The 23,483-nt window shown below is 33.2% G+C and overlaps 1 protein-coding gene across 2 annotated transcripts in view; it reads left to right on the forward strand.

Moving 5' to 3' along the window:
- PAIP1 (poly(A) binding protein interacting protein 1) overlaps positions 1-23,211 on the forward strand; it is a 52,270-nt gene extending 29,059 nt beyond the window's left edge. Inside the window, exons 6-11 of one of the 2 annotated variants that reach the window (XM_044664052.1) lie at positions 13,226-13,351; positions 16,010-16,116; positions 16,979-17,096; positions 17,466-17,520; positions 20,077-20,170; positions 21,889-23,211. In XM_044664052.1, the coding sequence (XP_044519987.1) occupies positions 13,226-13,351; positions 16,010-16,116; positions 16,979-17,096; positions 17,466-17,520; positions 20,077-20,170; positions 21,889-21,982 (594 nt within the window). In that variant the 3' untranslated portion in view covers positions 21,983-23,211. The remainder of the gene's footprint in view (positions 1-13,225; positions 13,352-16,009; positions 16,117-16,978; positions 17,097-17,465; positions 17,521-20,076; positions 20,171-21,888) is intronic. The other variant, XM_044664062.1, reaches the window with a different exon arrangement.
- Positions 23,212-23,483: the final 272 nt, after the last annotated feature.

Raw genomic sequence — 23,483 nt, forward strand, 5'->3', positions numbered from 1 at the left:
TTATTTGAAGCTTTTAGAATTACCTGGAATAACAAACATTATTCAAGTCTTCTAATTTTGTAAGCAGTTTTTTCCATTAGTAAAATACACACACACACATATTTAAAATATTTGTATGTCAAAGTATACATTTCTGAAACATTAATGCAGTAGTTTGCTCTTTCCTACTTTTATTTTCTTTTTTTCATCCTGGAAAAACTCAAAAATTACTTAGAAAAGCAATTTTTCCTAAGTAACAGTTCTTATTTTGCTCGGCTTTATGCTATTAAAATTACAGTATTTTGTTCCCCGACATGTTGAATTTAACTCTGATTTTAGTTGATAAACTAAACAAAATTATATTTTTAAGGACCACACCATAAATTGTTTAAGCATATACTTGTATAGAGGTAAGCTTGGAGGAAAATTAGAAGTTTAGAACATTGCCCTTGAATTCATGGATAAAAAAGAATCTGTCAGGAGAATTATATATCAACAGAGTTAGCTTTAAACATGATACTACCTAAGTACAACAATAAGAGTTACAAAACAAAGTATTAGGTAAAGTCTTCAGGTAGGGTCTTTATTGGCCAAGGAAATCAGAAAAGAACTCCTGGAGAACAGAACAAAACTTTAATGCTAAATTGAAATTTAAAGAATGGGTATGAGTTCAGTAGGAAATCATCAAGAGAGAGGGTATTTCAAGCATAAGGAGAATGGTGAGCAAAGACTTTAGTGGAGTTATGTGTTCGGGAAACAGAAAATAATTGTTTGGAGCAAAGGGGGAGGAGGCAGGATTATGGAGGGCCCTGAGTGCCAGAAAGAAGGGGTTGAATTTTATTGTTTAGTTAATGGAAAGCCATTGAAACCTTTTGAGCAGAACAACGACATGATCGGGTATACAAAATTGTTCTGGCATCAGCTTTTTTTTTTAATTTAATTTAATTTTTTTTTAGATTTTAAACATTTATTAATATTCATTTTTAACATGGTTACATGATTCTTGCTCCTACTTTCCCCTTCACCCCCCGCATTCCCCCCACCCATGGCCAACACACATTTCCACTGGTTTTATCATGTGTCCTTGATCAAGACCTATTTCCAAATTGTTGGTAGTTGCATTGGTGTGGTAGTTTCAAGTCCACATTCTCAATCATGTCCACCCCAACCCATGCGTTCAAGCAGCTGTTTTTCTTATATGTTTCCTCTCCTGCAGTTCTTCTAAATTTAATTTAATTTTTAAATTTTTTTCATGGTTACATGATTCTTATTGCCTCCCCTCCCTTCTCTCTTCCCCCTCCCAGAGCTGACAAGCATTTCCACTGGGTTATATGTGTATTATCACTCAAAACCTATTTCCATATTATTCGTTTTTGTAATAGAATAGTCTTTTAAAACCAAAACCCCAAATCATATACCCATATAAACAAGTGATAAATCATATGTTTTCTTTTGGATTTCTACTGGCATCAGTTTTAAAGGCAGATTGGAGCGGAGTGTGGTGTTAAAATTGGGAAGAATCTATTGCAGTAGTTGGTATGAGTAGTTATAAATACCTTATAAAAAGTCTACATTAAAATGGCAAGAGTGGAATAGAAAGATACAGTCATAAATTACTGAGCTGGAATGAACAGTATTTGAAAAGCAGGATATGAGAAACATGAGGGAGACAGAATGTCAAAGATATTGAAAGTCTGGTTTTGTTATGCTTGGGTATGCAATATTCATAGATAAGTACTAATACAAATTACTTTGTATAGTTATAATACTTTAAGGTTTTGCAGAGCTCTTTACATACGTAGATCTCATTTGATCCTGACAACCCCATGAGAGTAGGTACTATTGTCATCCTTGTTTTAAGGAAACTGAGGCAGAGAGGTGAAGTGACTTACTGGGGTCATTCAGCACATTGGTGTCTGAAGCAAGATTTTAACTCAGATTTCCTTGGCTCCTGGTCTTAAACACTATCCTTGATAACCACATAGGCAACACAAGGGTGAGAGAAGGTAATTTAAAGAGAAGAACCTAACAACTGAGAGTAGCAAAACCAACCCAAGCTGAATAGGACAGACTTGGAGATGAGAAGTACTTATATTACAGAAAGGTGAGAGAGGTGGAATTTATGTCTTGAGTATTGTGGGTTTTGTATTAAGATTGGACCTAAAACCAAGAGATATTAATACCTATATGCAAAGATTTTGGGTAGATTAAATAAATTCATTGTTGAATTAGAGATTCTACTGAAAGTTATTCTGGTTTCAAGAAATAGTATTTAAAAATATTTTAATAAGCATTTTTTAATTAAACATTTCATTAATGTAGGGAGCTCTGAGTGAGGAAACCTTAATCTACCTATACAGACTTGCACCTTCTCAGAAAGTTGTAGAAAATTGTTTGGGGATAATACTGAGAGGTTAAGTGACTTACCCATTCGTTATATGACAGAGGCATTGTACTTGGGTCTGCCACAATTATTCAACCATTAGTCATTTATTAAGTTTACTGTATGCTAGGCACTAGAAATACAAAAAATTATGCCAGTTCTGTCCACTATCTATTCAACCTCTCATTAAGGTTACTTTAATACTCCTGTGTGTACATATGTCCATATATGGTTTGGGTGAGTGGATAGGTCAGAGTAATTTTGGCCAGCTTTTAATTGCTTGTAGTATCTCTGGGTATTTAGATTTTTCTCTTGTCTTGCCAGTATTTTAGTATTTGCTTATCTTTCATCATGTAAAAGAAAGGGAAATAATAATAATTAACATGTTCCATACAGTGCCTAACAGTTTGCATTTGATTTTCAAAACAACCCTATAAAGTAATGCAGAGGTACAAAAAGGTTGTGTCTTACCTGGCATATTGTCACATATACTAAGTGGTTCTGACTCCAAATTCACTGTTTTTTTCCACTATACTCCACCTATTTGGGTGGGAAAGTATTAAATTAAGCTCAATTATCATTTTTGTTCCCTTGCAACTTTCATAAAAAATTTGTTGGAAGAGATGGTTTGATACATGAAAATGACTTTTCTGTGGATTTAGTTTTCCTTTATTTTTTGTCTATTGCCTTTGTTTGAAGGTAGCCAACCTAATTGATTTTCTTTAATATCTCTATTTAGTTAGAGACTTAATAGTTACTTTGAAGTTACCTTTCTACTTGTGCATATGGCTAATTACAATACCATAGCCATTTGAGTTTGTGACTTGCAATGCAACGGGGGAGGGGGGGAGATTGTCATGGGGGGGTCATCTTTTTTTAAAAAAATTTGTAAGATGATTTAAAAATCAAACAAGATGCTCTAATCAAGCAGAAAAAAATTTGGAGGATTAGTAATCACTTAGGAGCCTTAGCTATCAAGAACAAATGCAAGACTACAAAAATCAATGAAGAAATATTTTTTGAATAGCTACAATCTATGTAAAAAAAACTTGTACATTAAAGCCTTTACTCATAGAAAAGTATCTTAAGCCCATCTGGAACTGCTAAGAACAGTTCTAAAATGCTTGCTGATGTGTTTTCCCCACTCAAAGCTGGTTATGAGATAAGAGTTGTGGCAAGGGGATGGATGCAGATTCACTGACAGCAAATAGTAGTAGTTAATTTTCCTTTAAGGTAAGAGATTATAAAAAACCACGGGAGAGAAGACCCCCAGAATTAAAAAAAAGCATAGCCCATACAAATTTTAATATCCATCTCCCACCCCCCACCCTGGGGAATCAGTTAAAAGGAACTTTGACCTTTAAAGAGGTTACTGGTTACAGAATATTTCTTTGATGTCAGATAAATGTAATATTACTTAGAGTCTCAAATAGATCTTTAATCTCATTAATGTGGATGCTCTTCCAAGGATACAAAAAACTACCTATCCATGTCTGCTCATTCTTTTGTTGAAGTCCTTTTAAGTTTGCCACAGGGAATCTTCACTTTTTTCTGGTATCATGAGGATAACATTGGAGTAATTAAAACTGTTATCTACCTTCTATTCAATGTTTTCTCCAAGCGACAAGCTCATTGATTTTTTTTCTAGCATTGATTTCCCTGATGATATCCTTTGCTGTGATTTTTCTTCAATTTTTTATTTTTAAATATAAATTTATTTTTATTGATCTTTTGTTTTTACATTAATAGAATTTCAGTATCCCTCTTCTAGCCCCTCCCAGAGAGCTCTCCCCTAGCAAATTGTGTGTGTGTGTGTGTGTGTGTGTGTGTGTGTGTGTAGGACTGGGCATTTGGGGTTAAGTGATTTGCCCAGGATCACCCAGCTAGTAGATGTGAGGCCAGATTTTAACCCAGAACCTCCCATCTCTAAACTTGGCTCCCTATCCACCGAACTGCTTAGCTGCCTCCTCCCCAGCAAATAATATTTTAAAGGGGAAAAAAGGCAAGAGAAAAAATCAGCAAAGTGAATCAATTTTTTAAACTCTGAAAATATATGCAATTCTTCATACTCATGAGGCTCCCATCTATGCAAAGGATAGAGTAGAGGTATCTTCTTTCACATTGCTCATGGGGCAGCTAAGTAGTCCAGTGAATAGTGCTGGGCCCAGAGTCATGAAGACATGAGTTCAAATTCTGCCCTAGACAATAACTTAATGTAATGTAATGTAAGTAACTTAATCTTTGTTTTATCTTAGTTCCTCAACTGTAAAATAGGGATATTACTTACTTCCCAAGTTGTTTTGTGTGAGGATCAAATGAGATATTATCTGTAAAGGGTTTAACATAGTACCTGACACATAGTAGGGGCATTGTATAAGTACTAGATGTTTTTTCTCCTTCCCTTCCTTCCCCTGCTGTCATCATTTTGTACTTTTCCAGGTTGAACCATTCCTTGTGACAGAAACAATTTTTAAAGAAATCTGTTATAGAAACTTTGCCTAACAATGAATATATTATTGTATCCTGTTAGTCCTCCCACTTTCCTGTCATGAAGGAAGGAGATGTGATTCATTATCTCTTTTCTGGTACTTCATTGATTCTTTCCTCCTTCCACCCCTCTTAGAGTTTTTAACTCTATTTTAGTGATCTTTCCCCCCCCCTTCCTGCTGTCATAGTCTTTGTACATATTTATTCTCTTTTGCTTCTATTCACTTTATTCTGCATTAGTTCATACAAATCTAACCAATGTTTCTCTGAATTCTGTTTCTTAACAAATGCATATGAAGTGTGATTATATACTAGTCACACACTAGGTATCTAATGAAAATTAATCTTGTTATTCATTAGCCACATCATGTTTTAAAAATATGCCAAGCCACTATATTTACTTGTCTTGATGCAGATTTACACTTGGAATATAGTGGCTTACACCACTTAATATTACAGTACATCAGGTATGCTTGGAGAATACGTGGTCTAATGAAGTGGTTGCTGAAAAGCCAGTGCAAGGAGCAACTTGTAAACTATGCCCACTTTGTTATTTGAAGCAGTGTAAATGAATACTGGTTGAAACCCTTATGTCTTGAATTCTTTTCATAGTTCATGCATTCATCAGCTTTCTTTTCTTAAGTTTTTAAGTTTACTTTTCATGTTGATATTCTGCAAACATTTGTTTTAAAACATAAGATTACTTCAGCTCTCTAGATGTTTCCTTCTATATACAATTCTTTTTAAGGCCCTTTCTAGGACTAATGTCCATAAATCAAGGTAGGAATAAAAAACAAAAGATTTGTACCACTAAATTTACATATAATGAAGTACTTTTAAAGCACTCTAAAATCTGGCTTTCACCTTCTCCATCTTCTTTCACTTAATTATTCACAAGCTATTTCAGTCTAGTCATTCTTTTAACTGATATTCCATCTCCCAACTCTAAATTCATACAAGCTGTTTCCCATACCTAAAATGCAGTCCCTTCTAATCAGTATTTCTTAGGATCCTTGTCATCCTTCAAGGCTCAATCCCTTATCCCCACATTTGTATTTCCCTCCCCTCAATTTTTGTTGCAGTATACGTTTTTCCCCCTACATGTTGTACCTGCCAATAGAATGTAAACTCCCTTAGGTCAGGGACTATTTGATTTGAATCATTGTGTGCCAGGCACACAGTAAATACAAGTTTGTTGGATTTATTTGTAATTTTAATCTGTAATGCCTACTTCTCAAGATTTATCAAACGATGGGATCACTCTACATCTCTTGATTTATATGTAGACAAATTACATCTTGATAGGCATCACAATAGCTAGATATAATATTAGATGAAATTTAGTAAGGATAAATATAAAGGCTTGCACTTGGATACAAAAAGATCAAATTTACCAGGATAAGATGGTGAAGGCATCATATAGATAGCTGGAACCTTTTTTTAAAATTTCAGTTCTAAAAAACATCTTGGTGTTTTACTTTACTAAAAGCTTAATCCAAGTTATTAGGATAGTGTGGTAGTCAACAAAGCTAATGTTTTTGGTTTGCATTAGGAGAATCTGAGAAGTTTCCAAGAACTTCCCCCAGAAATCCCTCTGTAGTTTGCCTTCATCAGTCCTTATCTGGAGTATTACATTCATTCCTGGTTGCTGTTGTTTAAGAAGGGCATTGATAAAATCAAGGATATCCAGAGGAGGGCAACCAGTTGTGTAGAAGTCTAGAGTCCATAGCATGAGAATTAAGTTACATAAACTGGGTATATTTAACCTAGGGAAGAGAAGATTCAAAGGGGGCATAATAGCCATCTTCAGAAATTTGAATGGTTGTCATGTTGAAGGAGGGACTATTTCCATTTGCCTAGAGATGCTTTAGCAATGAAATTGAAGGAGGAGAGCTTATGTACAACCATAAATCAGATACTGTAGAATACGAGCATTTATAACAGAGTAAGAATAACAATGGAAGTCCACTAATTCATAGGAGATGATAGATAAATAAGAAGGGCAGTAATATTCATGATCTCACAAGCCCACATAGAAATCTGTAAAGTGCAGGCAATAAACAAAATGACCTAGAGATCTTAATGCAAGGAAGTAATACAGTCACATAAGTATCACTGAGTGCATGGAAATCTAGGACCCAGGATAGGTTAAGCATGGTCATGAATGTTTAGGTAAGACTCAAAGGAGAAATTGACCTACAAAAATATTTTATACTGCCACCCAAAAGGTATAAATGAATATTAAGTTTTTAATTTTAATTGAAAAATTGATATGATATAGTATTGATGGGAGGCTTGATATAGTCAGAAAATCGCTGGAAGCCTGGGCTAAAAAAAAAAAAAAAGAAAAAAAGAAAGCGTGATGGCTGAGAAATCCATGATTTTTCTCAGCCAGGCAAAAAGGATTTAAATTCCTAGTGTGTCAGGTACTATGCTAGGCATTGGGAATACAAAAAAATGGAACAGCCCTTACTGTCAAGGAGTTTTCTAATGACTGAGGTAACATACATATTTAAGTACATACATGATAAGTGTAAAATAAAAACATAGAAAACACCCTAGCAGAGTGCAGATCAAAAAAAGTTTCATGTAGAAGGTAGTACTTGAGTTAAATCTTGAAGGAAAAGAGTGATTTCATGAGGCAGAGGTGAAAAAGGAATGCATTCCAGGCATATGGGAAAGTCAGTGCAAAGGCAAATGGAAGACCATGTGTGAAGCAATGAAGAGAAGGCCAATTTGGCTGGATTGTTGAGTGTGGGAATACTACATAAATACTGAAAAGATAAGAGGGGACTAGGTTTGAAGGGCTTAAGAAGGTATACAACTATATTCTATCTTAGAGCCTTACACAGTCATTGGAATTTATGGAGTAAGGGAGTGATATAGCCAGATCTACAGTTAAGTAAAAGTACTTTGGCAGCTCTGTGCAAAATGGCTTGAAAAGAGAAAGAGGCTTTGAGGCAAGGAGACAAATTAGGAGGCTTTTAAAATAGTATAGGTGTGATAGATGATGAGGGCCTGAACTTAGGTGGTGGCTTTATGAAGAGGGATAAGAAGCTGGGTATGAGTGATGTCAGGTAGAAATGACAAGATTTGGCAACTGATTAAATATATGGGTTGAAAGAGGATGACAGGAGCAGATGATGGTAAGGTTACAAACCTTAAATACAGATCTTAAACATAGTGGATCCTCCCAACTGTAGACCAAGGAGACTGACTTCTAGTCCTGACAGTTCTAGAATGCATTAAAGGGAAAGTTTGTGTACATTTCAAGAAGGAAACTGTAATTGCTATGAGCTAGCAAAACTTCATCAAAAACATGTCATAGTCAGGATAATCTTATTTCCTTATCTAACTGATGGATTGATGGGATAATCTACCTCAATTTTTGACACATCTGATATTCTGTATAGAAATGAACTGGGTGATAATTCACTTATTAAATTGTCAATTAAATAATTAAATGTCAGAAGTGATGATTAATGGATTAATATCTTCCTGGAGGGGATCTCTGTGGTGGAAGGCCTGGGGATCTTGTCTTTATACCTATTCTGGTCAGTATTTTATCATTGACTTAGATGAAGGCATTATATAACATGTTTATTGAATTTTCAAATGATATGAAACTAGAAGGAATAGTCAGAATATTAGAAGAGAGAACCAGGCTGTGAAAAGACCAGAGATTCTCAATAGATTAGGGAAATGGGCTGAATTTAAAGATGACATTTAGTGGGAATAAATATAAAGTTTTAGGCTTCGGTACAAAAAAAAATTGTGCAAATACAGAATAGGGGCAGACATGGCTATAAGTGTAGTTAATATGGGGGAAAATAGAGAATTTAATAAATCATAAGTTCTATTATTTATGTAACATACAGCAAAAAAAATCCGTGGGTGGATGGGACAGTGAGAAAAAGCATGATTGTGCTCATGTAATATATGGGAAAATTTCCTTCTATTGTTCTAAAGCAGTGGTTCCCAAACTTTTTTGGCCTACCGCCCCCCTTTCCAGAAAAAATATTACTTAGCGCCCCCTGCCACATACTATCACCACCCCCTTACAGTTATTCACTGCCCCCAAATGCACCTGTGGCCATCACTGCCCCCCCCCCATCACTGCAGCACCCACCAGGGGGTGGTGGCACCCACTTTGGGAATCACTGTTCTAAAGGGTCAGCTGATGAAGTGGAAATTAGGAAAAGAAAATTAATTGGTGCCTGGCACATAGTAAGTACTTAATCCCTGTCATTTGGTGAATATAGATAATGAAAATTTAGTAGTGTAGAGTGGAAGCTACTGAGAATGCATTGTTTGGGATTGGTAAAGCATTTGGTAGGTATTGGTGCATTTACAAGAGGAACTTGTAATAGTCTGGGAGGGATACATTGGCAGTCCCTGTGGTATTTGGCCTTATATTTCCTCCCACTCTCTGGTTGGTAGAGGTGGCAGGTGGAGGATGATAGTCATTGGTTTGTTTTTTCATCAGTCTAGTATCTTAGCTTTTGCCACTCCAGCATTCACATACATTTGATTTTAGGTTTCTTGTGGTCAAGAACTTGTATTGTCAGTTCCTTGCTTAATATAATGTAGTTGAATGTTGATGTAAGTTATGGTGATAACTGGTCAGATGCTGTCTAGCAATGCCTCAGTTGTTTTAGTTACACAGGCATTTATCACTTGGCTCCTGTAACATAATGTCATCTTCTGTTTTATTTAATAAGTATTATAGAACAAGGAAGGTGATAATCCTGTGATAGGCATGAAATAGATTACTATAATTGAAGTATTGTGTGTAATTCTGGATGTCAATTTTTGGAATGGTATTGACTATCTGGAATATATCTTTCGATGAGTGACAAGGCTGATTATGGGACTTTGAAACCATACACTCTAAAGATTGGTTAAAGCATCTCAAAATACTTAGCCTAGAAAGGAAAAGACACATGCCTATTTTCAGACATTTGAACACTTGTCATGGAAATGGAGAGATGAATTGTGTTTGCTTGGCAGAAATACTAAGTAGATGTTAAGAGAGCAGTTTTCAGTTTGATGAGGAATGACTTTCTAACTTTTATAGCTGTCCAAAAGTGGAATGAACTGCCTTGGAGGGCATTATCAACTAAAAAATCATAAGAATGAAAGGTTTGATATACAAAGGATAGAAAAAAGACTTTTATGCTCGAAACACTGAATCTATTATATATAATTGTTTTAAAATTTAATGCGGTCACAGTAGTATTTCTATTAGCTATGTCCTGATTTTTCTTTTTTTTCTTTTAATTTTTCTTTTGTTTTCTTCTGTGAATTATGTCTTGTTGATAATTTATTTTGTGAGGCAGTCATCACAATTTCCTCTCCCTTCCTTCTCTCACCTTCCCACCCCTATATCTCCCTTTTAACAAATAAGTAAAGTCATACAAAACCATTGTGTTTATGTTGGTTTCATCGGTAAATGCACATCTCTTTCTGGACTTACAGTTGTTTACTTTATAAAGATATAGAAAGTGTTGGCTATTGTATAGATCAGAGTTCTTACATCTTATAAAATTATTTTCATCTGCAAAATTACTGTCTTTGTATAAATAATTCCTCAGGTTCTTCTCACTTCAATCTGCATTAGTTTATACAAATCTTCCTGATGTTTTCCTAGTCTGTCCCTTTAGTAATTTCTTATGTTACAATAACATTCCATTCTTTTTACACACCATAATTTGTTCAGCCATTTCCCAGTTGATGAGCACTCACTTCGTTTCTGGATTTTTACTGCAATAAAAATGCTGATATAATTGTTTTTTAACATATATGTGTGTATATGTATATAATATAACATAATATATAATTAAAATATATAAATATAAGTATGTGTGTATGTATAATTAAAGTGTGTGTGTGTGTGTGTGTGTGTGTGTGTGTGTGTGTGTGTGTGTGTGTGTCCGTCCTTTTGGATAAGTCCCTTTCACAGTAGGTCTTTAAATAAAAGTTTATTGTTTTGTCTGGAATGTTGTAAGGAAGGATCCCCTACCTGAATAGATAGGGACAAGTCTTTTGGTTTAAAATAATGATTCAGCTCTCTCGAAGTCCACATTGCTGAGTCTTGTCACTTGTACCATTACAATGAATCTTATATCAATATATGTCCACTCTCTATTCTGTTCCAGTTTTTCCTAATTTTCCTTTCCCCACCTTTATTTCAAGTTTATTCTAGTCCTTCAAACTCCATCTAACAGTAAAATTCTTTTAACATATTTCAAGCCCCAGAATGTCACCAAATCAGTTTGAGAAGTATTGGACTAGCTGGTCTCAAATGTCCTTTTCAATTTAAAAAAATGTATAAATGTAGTGTTTTCCAGTTAATTAATCTGTGAACTTTAAAAAGCATCTAGACTTAGTAAAAGGAAAAAAATAGGTTATGTAATAGCATTTTCTCTCCTTTTCTTATTAATATTCCCAAATGATTACCTGATTTAGATTGAATTTGTGTAAAGGAAGAAAACTTTCTTTTAATATCTGCAGAAATTCCAGTAAAATAGAATTTCTTAAATATACTTTTGATTTTTATTATAACATCCAGTCATTCCTCATTTCTCAGCCTTCCTAATACACAATCCTTGCTATGGCCTTCCACTCCTCCATTCCCAGTCTTACCTCTGTACTTAACCAATTCAACTGTACACTGTCGCTTTTTGCCTTTGATCCTATTCCTTTTTGTCACCTCTTAGAGCTTACTCCTTTGATCATTCCCCTCTCCCTTTCTTTGTATCTCTTGGCTTCTAATCTTAGATTGTACTTTGTCTGCTGATTCTTTTCCTTCTGCCACAAAATGTGTTCACTTTATTCCTTAAAAAATTTTCATTTAGAGGGCAGCTAGATGCTCAATGGATTGAAAGCCAGGCCCAGAGACTGGAAGCCCTGAGTTCAAATCTGGCCTCAGACACTTCATAGCTGTGTGACCCTGGGCAAGTCACTTAACTCCCATTGCCTAACCCTTACCTCTCCTGCTTTGAAACCAAATATACAGTATTGATTCTAAGAAAGTAACAGGTTATTTATTTATTTATTTAACCATGTCATTAGTTCTTATTACTGCCCTATAGCTGCCTTGTTTTTCATAGCCTAACTCCTCGAAAAATGTTCTCAGTTACTTCCTTTTCTTCCTCAGGTTTCACTTTTCAAGGTCACCAGAGAGCTATTCATTGCCATATTAAATGGCCATTTCTCAGTCTTCATCCTTCTTGACTTCTCTGTAGCCCTTGATGCTTATGACCATACTTTACTTCTGAATATCCCTGAGATTCCATCATACTTGTAATTTTATTGCCTTTCTGATCAGAGTTTATGGAGAGTTTTCAAGGAGGACTAACACTTTTAGTATGAGGTTTTGCCAAGCACTTTTGAAGTCTGCTCATCCATCTTTGGTGTCCCATCTGTTGCCCATTTCTCACCTGTGGGACCAAGAAGGGGTAGTAGTAGCATGCACAGCAACTGTGTCCCATTAAAAAGCATTTCACTAGACAAACTAAACCAGGTTGAAGGTAATCAACAGACCTCAAACCAATCATTGAGTTAGAGGGCATCTCCCCAAAGCATGCGAAGATTCCCCCTGGTAAGTGTGAAATGGGTAGATTAGAGCAGTTTGTTCTGATGGCAGTGAAGGAAGCTGTAGCAGGTGCTGTGGAGCTGCTTAGAGCTTGGTTATCCACTACATCCTGAGCCATCACCAGTTGTCCTAACTTTTGTCTTGCCCTTTGGATTTGACTTTAGAAGAGAGTGAGATCCAATTCATAAGCATGTTGAGACATCAACCCTGATGTCATTGGTCCTCTGAAATAGAATGAATAACATCAAACTTTCTGACCTCTTTTTCTAAGTCTTTGCTATTTATATTCTGATTTTGTGTTCTCATGAACTCGCTGGATTTATAGTGAACCCTGAGATTTTTGCTTGGCAAATAGCAGGTTCTTAATAAATGCTTGTTGACTTGAAGTGATTTACTCAAGGTGTCACAGTAAGTATCTAAATTAGAACTCAAATTCTCATCTTTCTAACTTGGAAGTTCAGCACCTATCTATCCATGTAGTGTTCTTATTTGTTCTTTCTATGACAGGCATTCAAAATTAATTCTTTTTATCTGCCATTTGGTATTTTTTGAGAAAATTATATTTTCATAGTGACCTGATTAATTTATAAGGAGAAGCTTTATAAGGATATGCAAGTTAATTATGATAAGATAATTATATCAAGAGATCAGTATATAGAACTAAAATATATTTTTTTCTTAAGTTAAACAGGAACATTCTTCCATAACTCTTAATCTTATACCAATTAGAGCTCTATAATGTGGTAGCAAAGTTTTAATCATTTTATTTTGTTTCATAGATTAAGGGAACAAAAGGACAGGTTACCAGAGCAGATATACTTCAGGTTGGTCTTCGAGAATTACTGAATGCCCTTTTTTCTAATCCTGTGGACAACAATTTAATCTGTGCAGTAAAACTACTGAAGGTAGGATTTACTGAAAATTTTCTTTCATATCGTAACATTCACTATATCTGCCATCTGTGTTTAGAAAAAAGAAGAGAACTTGAGGCCACTTCATGTATTATTCACAATACTAAAAAATATTAAGTATTTTTTATCAAGGGCTTCATTTTTTAAAAATAAATTTAAAGCTGTTATGTTGAAGGGCTAAAGGGAGTAAGCACAGTGTCTGGTATGTGCTAGTAGTATGCTTGTAAGTAAATACTTATTGGAGGTTGATTTTTAAAAATTAATACTTCATTCTGACTCATGCTCTTTTTTATAAGCTTGAATTCAATTTTTATAATTTTTCCTGCCATTTAATAGGAATGCTTTATATTATTTACATAACAAACAATACTGTTAATTTACATTACTCTTATAGTCAGTTATAAAAACCTTTCCACTTAAATAAACTTAGAAAATTTGCCTAAAGACTTTCTCTCATCCACTTGTAAGTAGTAGTAGTAGTAGTAGTAGTAGTAGTAGTAGTAGTAGTAGTAGTAGTAGTAGTAGTAGTAGTAGTAGTAGTAGTAGTAGTAGTAGAAGATTGTAATGTAGTTTTCATAATTTGCAACTTTTGTTTTATCTAATTGTTATATTTACTATTGCTGTGGAAGGCAAAAACTGATGATTGCTTCATTTCTTCATAATTCTTCATAAATCTGAGGAGTTTGTGAAACTTCTACAAAGTATTCAGTGGAGGCAAAACTTCATTGCAAGGAATGATTCCTGCAGCAACTAAAATTGAAATCTTTTAGCAGTAGGAAGAAGCATGCTGATACTTGATTATTTAACATAAACATTTATTTTCATATATAGGCCCTTGAGTTCAAAATATATGATTATGAACATCCTGTATATAGGATCAACCTAACAACCTCTTCACTTTGAAACATCTGCAGACACAACAAGCTTATACTTAGCCAGTTATGCTCCAGAGAGAACTTCCTACCCATTTACCTCCTCTTCCCTGTATCATTTCTTACCCTTCAGATACCAAAAAGTCAGTCTTACCCTGTTTCTTTCCTACTTCTTTTTTCTGTATTATTTGTAGTTCAGTATTTCCCCTTAGGTAGTGTTGCTTTAGAAAAATCTCATTTCTTTATCCCTTCTTTTCTATTTGTGAGCCAATCCAGTTTGTGAGCCTAATCAAATTAGAATAAGAATTAATACCATTAGCCTTCTTTAGAGCCTGAGCTTTCAAAAGATCCCAGAAATCCCCTTCAGAAATCTATACTAAAAAATTTCCAGAAGGTGCCTTTTCATTCCTCAATTAAAGTTGATTGTCCTCTAGCACTAGCATTCAAGAAAAATAAAAACCTTTTATTCAATTTTGTTTTATTATTTTACTAGTATTTTTTCTATTCTTTCTTGTGTTAAATAAGGGTATTGCTGCTTTACAAAGGCTTGGAGGACCTTTTGTTGACTCAAGTAGGCACTTACCTAGCACTTAAATTTTCCCATAGAAACAAAATTATATTTGGGACATCTTTTAAAATGAACTTCAGAAACATAAGTCTGTTACATATGTGTATCTATATATTTAGACATCTTAAAACATCTCTTCCTTTTTAGCAAATATAAGGGTTCTAAATCTTTAATGAAATGTTCTGTGAGTTTTCTTTAATTTTTGTTCATTTTATTTAAATTGTACGGTGTTGATCTTAAGTTTTGCAGTTCATAATACTGTCAAGCAGTAGTTCTGTAAAATGTCACAAAGTAATCGTGACACTTAATTTTATCAAATAGTAATTAGTTCCTTTCTATCAAAATAAGATCTTGATGTGAACAATGTAAATAAAAGATCAATGAAAATACAGAAAGGACATTTCACCTTTGTGCCAATTGTTTTTCATTTAGGTTTTTCATATACATAGAAAACCTATTTTCTTTTTTTTGAAATAGTAGAGGAGAAATTTTAAGATACAGAAAAGATCATGTTATACATTCTTATATTAAAGAGTATAGGTGCATCCAAATTTAATTAAATGCTATCTAATGTATTTGTTTTCTCATTATAAGAATTGGGTCTCTCTAGACACTTAATTTTTGGATTTATATATAAACGAAGTTTAATTTTGTGGTTATATTTGAAAGAGTATGCCTTTCATGGTGCCAAATACATTTTTAAAGTTTATTGAGAAAAAATTTAACCCTTTCAAAATGGTTCCTGACCTGAAAAACTAGGTATAAGAAAAATGAAAGCAAAACTGTATATTTACAATTAATTATTTGTGCCTTGGCTAAAGTTGAGAGCTTTAGCTGTTCTCTAAAACAAATAGAACCATAGCCAGTTGAGTATCCCCAAATAGTATTAGATGTTTTATAGTCATAAAGAAGAAATTAGGGAAATGGGCTTGCAGTAATGGAAGTAATGGAAGCACTGGAGATTAGTACTAGTACTTTATCTGCTATTAACTAGCAATGTCATCTTGGGCAAGCCACTTCACTTCAAGTTATCTGTTTCCTCGTTTTATAAAATTAGATTGGGCTAGATCATCTCTGTAAAAAGTTGCTTCTAGCTCATTGAATCTATGATATTTGTCAGAGAATTTTAGGAATGCAACTAATAATCTTGCTTTTTTAGAATTTCTGTAGTTTACTGAATTCTTTATTTTTACTAATAACTTGCTTTCTTAGTTGACAGGGTCAGTTTTGGAAGATGCATGGAAGGAAAAAGGAAAGACAGATATGGAAGAAATGATTCAGAGAATTGAAAATGTTGTCCTAGATGCAAATTGCAGCAGGTGGGAAGAGAAGTGATATAGATAGCAGCCTGATTTTCATGCAATTCATCCCTGTTTTCTATTTGTGGGGTGTTTTGTTTTCCTATTTTAAGTATTTTGCAGAGATACCGAAATATTTCCTTCAAATGATTACTACCTTATTGATTTTTACTCATCTGGCCAGTTTGCTTTAATTCTTTGTGCTATATTCCTTCTATAAGAGAATCACTTAAAAAACTCAAGATTTATAGATAACTGACTATACAGAGTAAGGTGTATATTAATGTGGTGGTAACAAGGTAAAAGTGCCTTATTGCAGATATAACTTAATTTTGGACTTATAATAATTTAGTTAGCAACTTCTATTATTCTCGGGTCTATGACTACCACATTTGCCAATATCAAGGATGGTGTTGTTATATCTAGTAGTCAGATATATACCTTTTGTTAGAAATTGAGTAAATGTAATTTCCCAAGAAAATAGTATTCTTATACATTTTTCACAAATATGTAACACAGGGAAATAAGCTAAACATTTCCCATTCATACAACACATATTTGAATGTCTATGATGCTTTAGCCAATATATATATGAGACACAGTCTTTGACTTAAAAAACAATGTAATCAATGTGAACTAGTGATGTTGATATTCTAGCACAGAGTTCAAGATTTAGTTTAAGCCTTATGTTCATTCAAATATTAGAAATTGAGATAACTATTTGATTATATTGGAAAATTCACAAGGTAAGGATTATGATCAGCAAGGCCAAATAAAAGCCCTAAAATTTTAAGGACTTTGAGAAACTCAGTGTGTTACTAGTATTGCAAGAAAATTTCCATTATTGCTCTAATGTACTTATGAACTTTTTTTTTTACTGCAGAGATGTAAAGCAGATGCTTTTGAAGCTAGTAGAACTCCGATCAAGTAACTGGGGCAGAGTTCATTCCACCTCCACATATAGAGAAGCCACACCTGAAAATGATCCTAATTATTTTATGGTATGACAGTGTTCAAAATAGAAATACTTTATTTGGGGTATGAATCAAAAAGTTTATATTTAGCTATGTTGCTTGTCTTCCAAATTTTATGCTCGCCAACAGTTGCTACTTCCTTATGTCCAACTTAGCAACCAAAACCATACATGAAAAAGAAGGAATGTCCTAGATATGGGGAATATACTTCAGTTTTGTGGGGTACCAGAACTATAAAGTCTCAATACATTTTTATGGACCACATGGATTTTTTTGTGCTCTCCTGCAAGCTTACCAATGTAGATAGTCAGTAACTTGTCATTAGTCAATTTTTTTTAAGAAGCAAAAACAACAAATTATTGTGTATTCCATAATATTTTAACCTTTTAATTCTAGAATGAACCAACATTTTATACATCTGATGGCATACCTTTTACTGCTGCTGATCCAGGTATGTTGCTTTAACAGTAAGTTTCCTCTGAAGTAGATGATAAAATGTGTTAAATCAACCAATCAAATATTTTTTAAGAACTCTTAACTATCATCTATGGTGAAGGCATGGGACCTCTGTGTCTTATGAAGTGATAGCATTATTAGTTAACCCAAAGATCTTCCAATATTTGTTATGATTACTACTTAAAATTGTATATATGTAGCTAGTTTTTATAATTTTTATTTTATAAGCCTATTTTAACTGGTCCTTAGTAAGATGTAAAAGAATATATACATTAACACAATCCTGCTATTGAAGGAGAACAATAAAGAATATAAAAAGAATTGCTAGTCTTTGTAGAATATTTATCACTATTCTAGATGCAGGTTTATCTTACTAGTTATATTTTGTAGAAGACAAATATTAAAATTATTTTGCATTGCATTGGCATTCAGGGGGACAAAAGCAAAGCCAGATAGATAACTTAAGTGCATTTATTTTGACACTTGTTAAACTGCCATAAAAGCATTTGTCTTAACAGTCTTAACTTTTGGGAGAGTTCCATTAACAGCAAGAATGAGAATTTGTGGAGATCAGTAGAAAAATGTACTTAATTGGTCTGTTGTTTGGGATTGATGGAAATGATGTTCATCAGATTGTAGATTTACAGCTGAAAGGGACCTTAGAGGTCATCAGGTCCTACTCCTTTATTTTATAGCTGAGGAAATTGAGGCCAGAAAAGATTAAGTGACTTGCCTAGAGTTATGTAGCTAGTTAAAGGTCTGTGTCAAGGTTTGAACCCATTTCTTCCTGGCTTCCAATCTTCTGGACTTCAAATTTATTCACTACAACATAATGTTTTATTTTTTTTATTTCTTCAGAGATGGACTACTAGTAAACCACTCACTAAAGTGCATGAAAGTAGAGTATGCTGTATTTATATTACTGGTAAACTAAAACTAGTCCAAAATAGTAACCGATTCTTACTAAGACCTGTAGGCATATATCATAGTGTAGGTATAGTAGCTTGAGTATAGGTTTGCTCTGATGCAGAAATAATGTGGCCATCCATTCAAAGCAATAATAATACAAAAAACCAGGAATTAGGAGCACAAGGGTGCCTTATTAAATAGATCCTCTTCTCTCATCTTTATTTTGTGTCATGCACTTTAATATAGCTTTTGTCCTATGTATTATTTCATTCAAAAAACAATTCAGGGCACTGTTAGTTATGAGGATACAAAGAGAGAATAAGGCGTGGTTTCTACCTTCATGAAGTTTATTGACTGCAACAGAAATTGGCAAACTGGTCTGAGGATCAAGTCCAGCCTTACCACCTGTCTTTGTACAGTCTGGGAACTAGAAATGGTTTTTATATTTTCAAATAACGTTTGTGGTATGCAGAATCCAGTAGCAGGCCAGATCTAGCTTAAAGACTGTAGTTCACCAACCTCTCATCTAGAAGGAAGGATAAAACAATACACAATAAAATGGAACATAATGAGAAATGTGCAAAATGTTTTGAGGGATCAGGTAGACTTTATGGAAAAAATAGTTTTTGAGCCTAGGACATTGGTCGGTATAGGGTTGAAGTGAAGAAGTGAAGCTAGAGCAAAAGACTATAATAAAAACTTTTCACCCATCCCATTTGACACTTTAGCTTTTCCAGAATTTAGTAGCTTGTTTTGATGAGACAAGTAATTTGTTCATTCATGTCAGAAACTGAAGTAATTTTTTTTAATGGAAACTAGTTTATTGATAAACTGAGCCTTATTGAGGTGCCCAAGGTACTTACTAAAGCTTGTGTCTGAGCCAGCATTCAAATTCAGGCTTTCTGCTTCCGAGTTCATCACCAGCCGTTATTCTCATGCTGCTTCTTAGACCATACGTTTTTTATTATAGAGACTCTTAACCTTTTCATGATCTAGACCTATTTGTCTGATGAAGCCTATGGATCCCATTTCTGAATGTTTAAGTCCATTTCAGTTTAAATCCATCAAATATATAGTATTACAAGAGAAACCAATTACATTGAAATGCTATAATCAAAATATTAAAAACAAGAACCCCAGGGCTAGAAGTCCTTGTCAGTCTTGGCAATATTGTCTACCAGGTCTATTGGGTTTGTGAATTCCACAGTTATCATTGTCCCTCTTCTTTAGCTACTATTTATTGACTTCAGTGAGGTGATTTATGGATTATATTTAACATAATCCATATTTGAATAGCAGAATTAAATAAATAGTAGATAATCTTTGATCAACAAAATCTTATCCCTTTTCACTTAGCTCTCTTGATTTTAAAAAATGGATATAATAAATAACTTGGGATTAGAATTCTCTTCCCATAGAAGCTGTTTAGTTTTGCTACTCCATTGTCCCAGACTCAGACCTAGAGACCACTCACCAAAGGGATGGGCAGAAAGGGTGTGAATTGATTAGATTTTTCATTATTATTAGGAGGAAAAGAAACCCAGTAGGTCACATAAATTATAGGTAAATTACATAGAATTATTTGTATGTAAAAAATTTTTAAAATATCTTAAGCTGTGATATTTCTCTTTTTTTTATATAGATTACCAAGAAAAGTATCAGGAGTTACTTGACAGAGAGAATTTCTTCCCAGATTATGAGGAAAATGGAACAGACTTATCAGGGGCTGGAGATCCGTATGTTTCATTTGTAGCTGATTTTTCTTTCTATAAAACATCTTTCTATGGCAGAGCTTTCTTAAAATATTCCATCATTCTTATGAAAAACATTCTCCTAGATGAATTTGTCGTTCAAAAAATTAGATATTGAGGGGCCATATATTTTGATTACTTTGATTGCATTTGTTTGTTTCCTGGCATTTGACGCAATACAATTTTTTAAAATTCTAAGCTTAGTAATTATCAGTTAAAAACAAACTATAAAACTGTAAATATTTCCCATTTACAGTTGTTTAAAAAAGTAACTTTAACAAGACAAACATCTTTGCTTCCATATTTCCTTTAAAATCTTGTTTGTATTTTCAGACTTTATAGCTGTTATTGTCTAAATAACTTGTAGCAAGTGTGTAAATTATTTTCATTCTGCTTTCTTCAATTGCATTATTTCCTGTAAGTCTATATATTCTTTTGGATTCTTTATGTTTATAATTTTTTATGGCAAAATAGTAGCTTTTTACATTAATATGCCACTATTTTATTCAGCCATTTCTCAGCCATTTGACTTAGTTTTTAGTGAGCACTCATAATGCTGCTAAAAAAAGTGTTGTACAAAGAGACCCTTTCCCACCATTAGCTTACCTTAGTATAATTCTAGTACTGGGTTCACTGGGTCAGAAGATATATAAGAGTTTTCTAGTTATTATATGATAGTAGCACTTTCTTTATTTTATTTAGAAAAAGGCAAATGTTCCGTCAAAATCACGATGCTTCAGATCTGAGCCCCTCTACTCCAACAGCGTTCATTCAAGAACATTATATTTCTGTACCTAATACTTTTTAAATTGCATAAAACAGATACATAGAGCTATTGTCTCACACTTAAAATAAGCAGAATGGTTATTTAGAGAAATCTTATTAATATACAAAGCATTTGTGATTTCATTAGTGTCCCTATGTGAGAAAATAAGGAGTCTTAGTGTTAGATAAATCTTAGGGAGTTTCCAGAGACACACAGAGATTACATAGCTATTATCAGGGCTAGAATTTGAATAATATTCTGTTATTTAATGTACTTATGCACTAAGATTTGTTATGAAGGATAGATTTTAAAGTAAATAACAGTAAGCATTGTATAGCAAGTACAATGATCACTACAGTGTAGGTACCAAGAGATGAGTTCTAGCCCTATTCAACCACTAACAAGTCGTGTGACCTTGGCCAACTCGTTTAACTGCTCCAGGCCTCAGTTTACTTGTATAAAATGGGTTTGGGCCAATGAATGATCTAAGATGCTTGTAAGGTTACTTCTTGCCCTAGAATTCTGATTCTGAGTAAATGCTATATAATTCAGCTATATCATTGGTGGAATGGTCTTTTATGGGATTATATTTATATGTACAAGATGTTAATTACTAAAATATTAAAAGTCAAATGGCAGAGCTAAATCTGATCTATTGTAAATCTAGAATTCTGTGTTTGGAATAGTAGTTTATGTTATTGTTATTAATTCAGATACATATGGGTTTTGTTTTTTTAAAACACTTTGGAGGGAGAGTTCTTTGAAACATTCTTAAAAGTTAATGCAGTTTAGGTTTTACCATACTTAGAATCTGAGATGCATAGAACTTCAGGAAGTAGAAAACCAACTGTTTCAGTGTCTTAGAATTGAAGCAGCTACTTTCTGAATAAATGATAGGTATATAAATAATTTAGAATCATCATTGCTTCTTTTACAGATACTTGGATGACATTGATGATGAGATGGACCCAGAAATAGAAGAAGCCTATGAAAAATTTTGTTTAGAATCAGAGCGTAAGAGAAAACAGTAAAGTTAGATAAAAAGAAATCTTTATAAAGCAGTTTAGGTATGGTGATTAGCAAAATAGAAGGAAGCAAGGAAACATGTCACATTTATACCAAATTAAGGATGTTGAGTTTAAGTTACTAATGTATGCAACTTTAATTTTGTTTAACCAATATCTGCCAAAAAAAAAGTAAACTTATTTCATATAACTTAAATTGTGTATATATATCATAGTTTATTATGTACATATTATAAACTGTTTTGGCTGCAATAAAATTGATTTGAAATAAGTGACATGTTGAAAGAAAATTTTACTGATTAGAAGCTTATCTTACTAAAATACTATTTTCCTTGAGAAAAAAAATAAACCTTAGCTTATACATTACTACATAAATGTAGCACCCTTTTATTAGCTATGAATAATACAATTTTAGGTTAAGAAGTATCCACTAACAAATTGGGTCTCAAATATAATAATCATGAGAAAAGCTTTAGCATTCAGAGTTTAAAATCATTCTTAACAACTGATGTTACATATACAAACTAAATATTACTTAGGATACCAAGGTCTTTAAAAATTATTAGTTTGTGGAAGAAAATTACAGCTAAAGCATTTTATAGGAGAAAGCTCAAACAGCCATAGTGCTTCTGTGATAAAAATTATTTCAAAAACAAAGTCAAGCATACATTTTCTGCTGCTTTTGTAGCTTTTTTTTTTTTTTTTAGATCTACAGACTTAATTTTTTTCACATCACTAATTTGATTATCCTCCAGAAAAGAACTGGAACATTGTCTTTGATTTAATTTATATAATTTCTTCAGTTTTATTTTGTAGTATTGAAAATTTTGTACGTGCGAATTTTAACCGGTTTATTTACCTACTAGTTCTAGATTCATTTTTCTTCTGCTTTATAATTTTGAAAGAGGGTCATTTTTTCCAAATACTTCTTTCATTTTGGTATGGTTCTGTATTGATGAGTAATGTAAGTAAAATTCCTACCAAACTTGAATCTGTACTTATTTCCAGCTTCCTAAAAGTAGATAAAAAACAAAAACTTAATGTATAAAAAAGATTGTAAATATGCATGTAAATAGTTATGTTAATAATGCACTGTAATACATTTGGAACATTTGTGTCAGTTAATACAGTTAGCTTTCTGACTAAATTTTCTGCCTGTTTATTTGTTGAACATCTTAGTTTAAAATAATTTTTTTAAATAAAGAAGAATTTGGGTCTCTTTAAATGAAGTCTTGTAGTGGTCACCAGGTTTTTATTTATTAAATTGCTTTCAAAGTTTGTCTCACCTATGACATTTGTGAGAATAAGTAAGATTCTCAAATGTAAGCTTTTATACTGACCAAAGAGAAACATTTATTTTTATTTATCTCTTAAATGTTCTGTTGATGTTTATTCTCTGCTTTACTTTCCAATTATTTCTCCAGACCATGACCATCACCCACCAATAAGAACTCCCTTTTGTAACAAAGAAGAATAGTTTTAAGCAAAACACTGGCCATGTTTTTAC

This window comes from Gracilinanus agilis, chromosome 1 (assembly GCF_016433145.1).
Source record: "Gracilinanus agilis isolate LMUSP501 chromosome 1, AgileGrace, whole genome shotgun sequence".
Lineage (NCBI taxonomy): Eukaryota > Metazoa > Chordata > Mammalia > Didelphimorphia > Didelphidae > Gracilinanus > Gracilinanus agilis.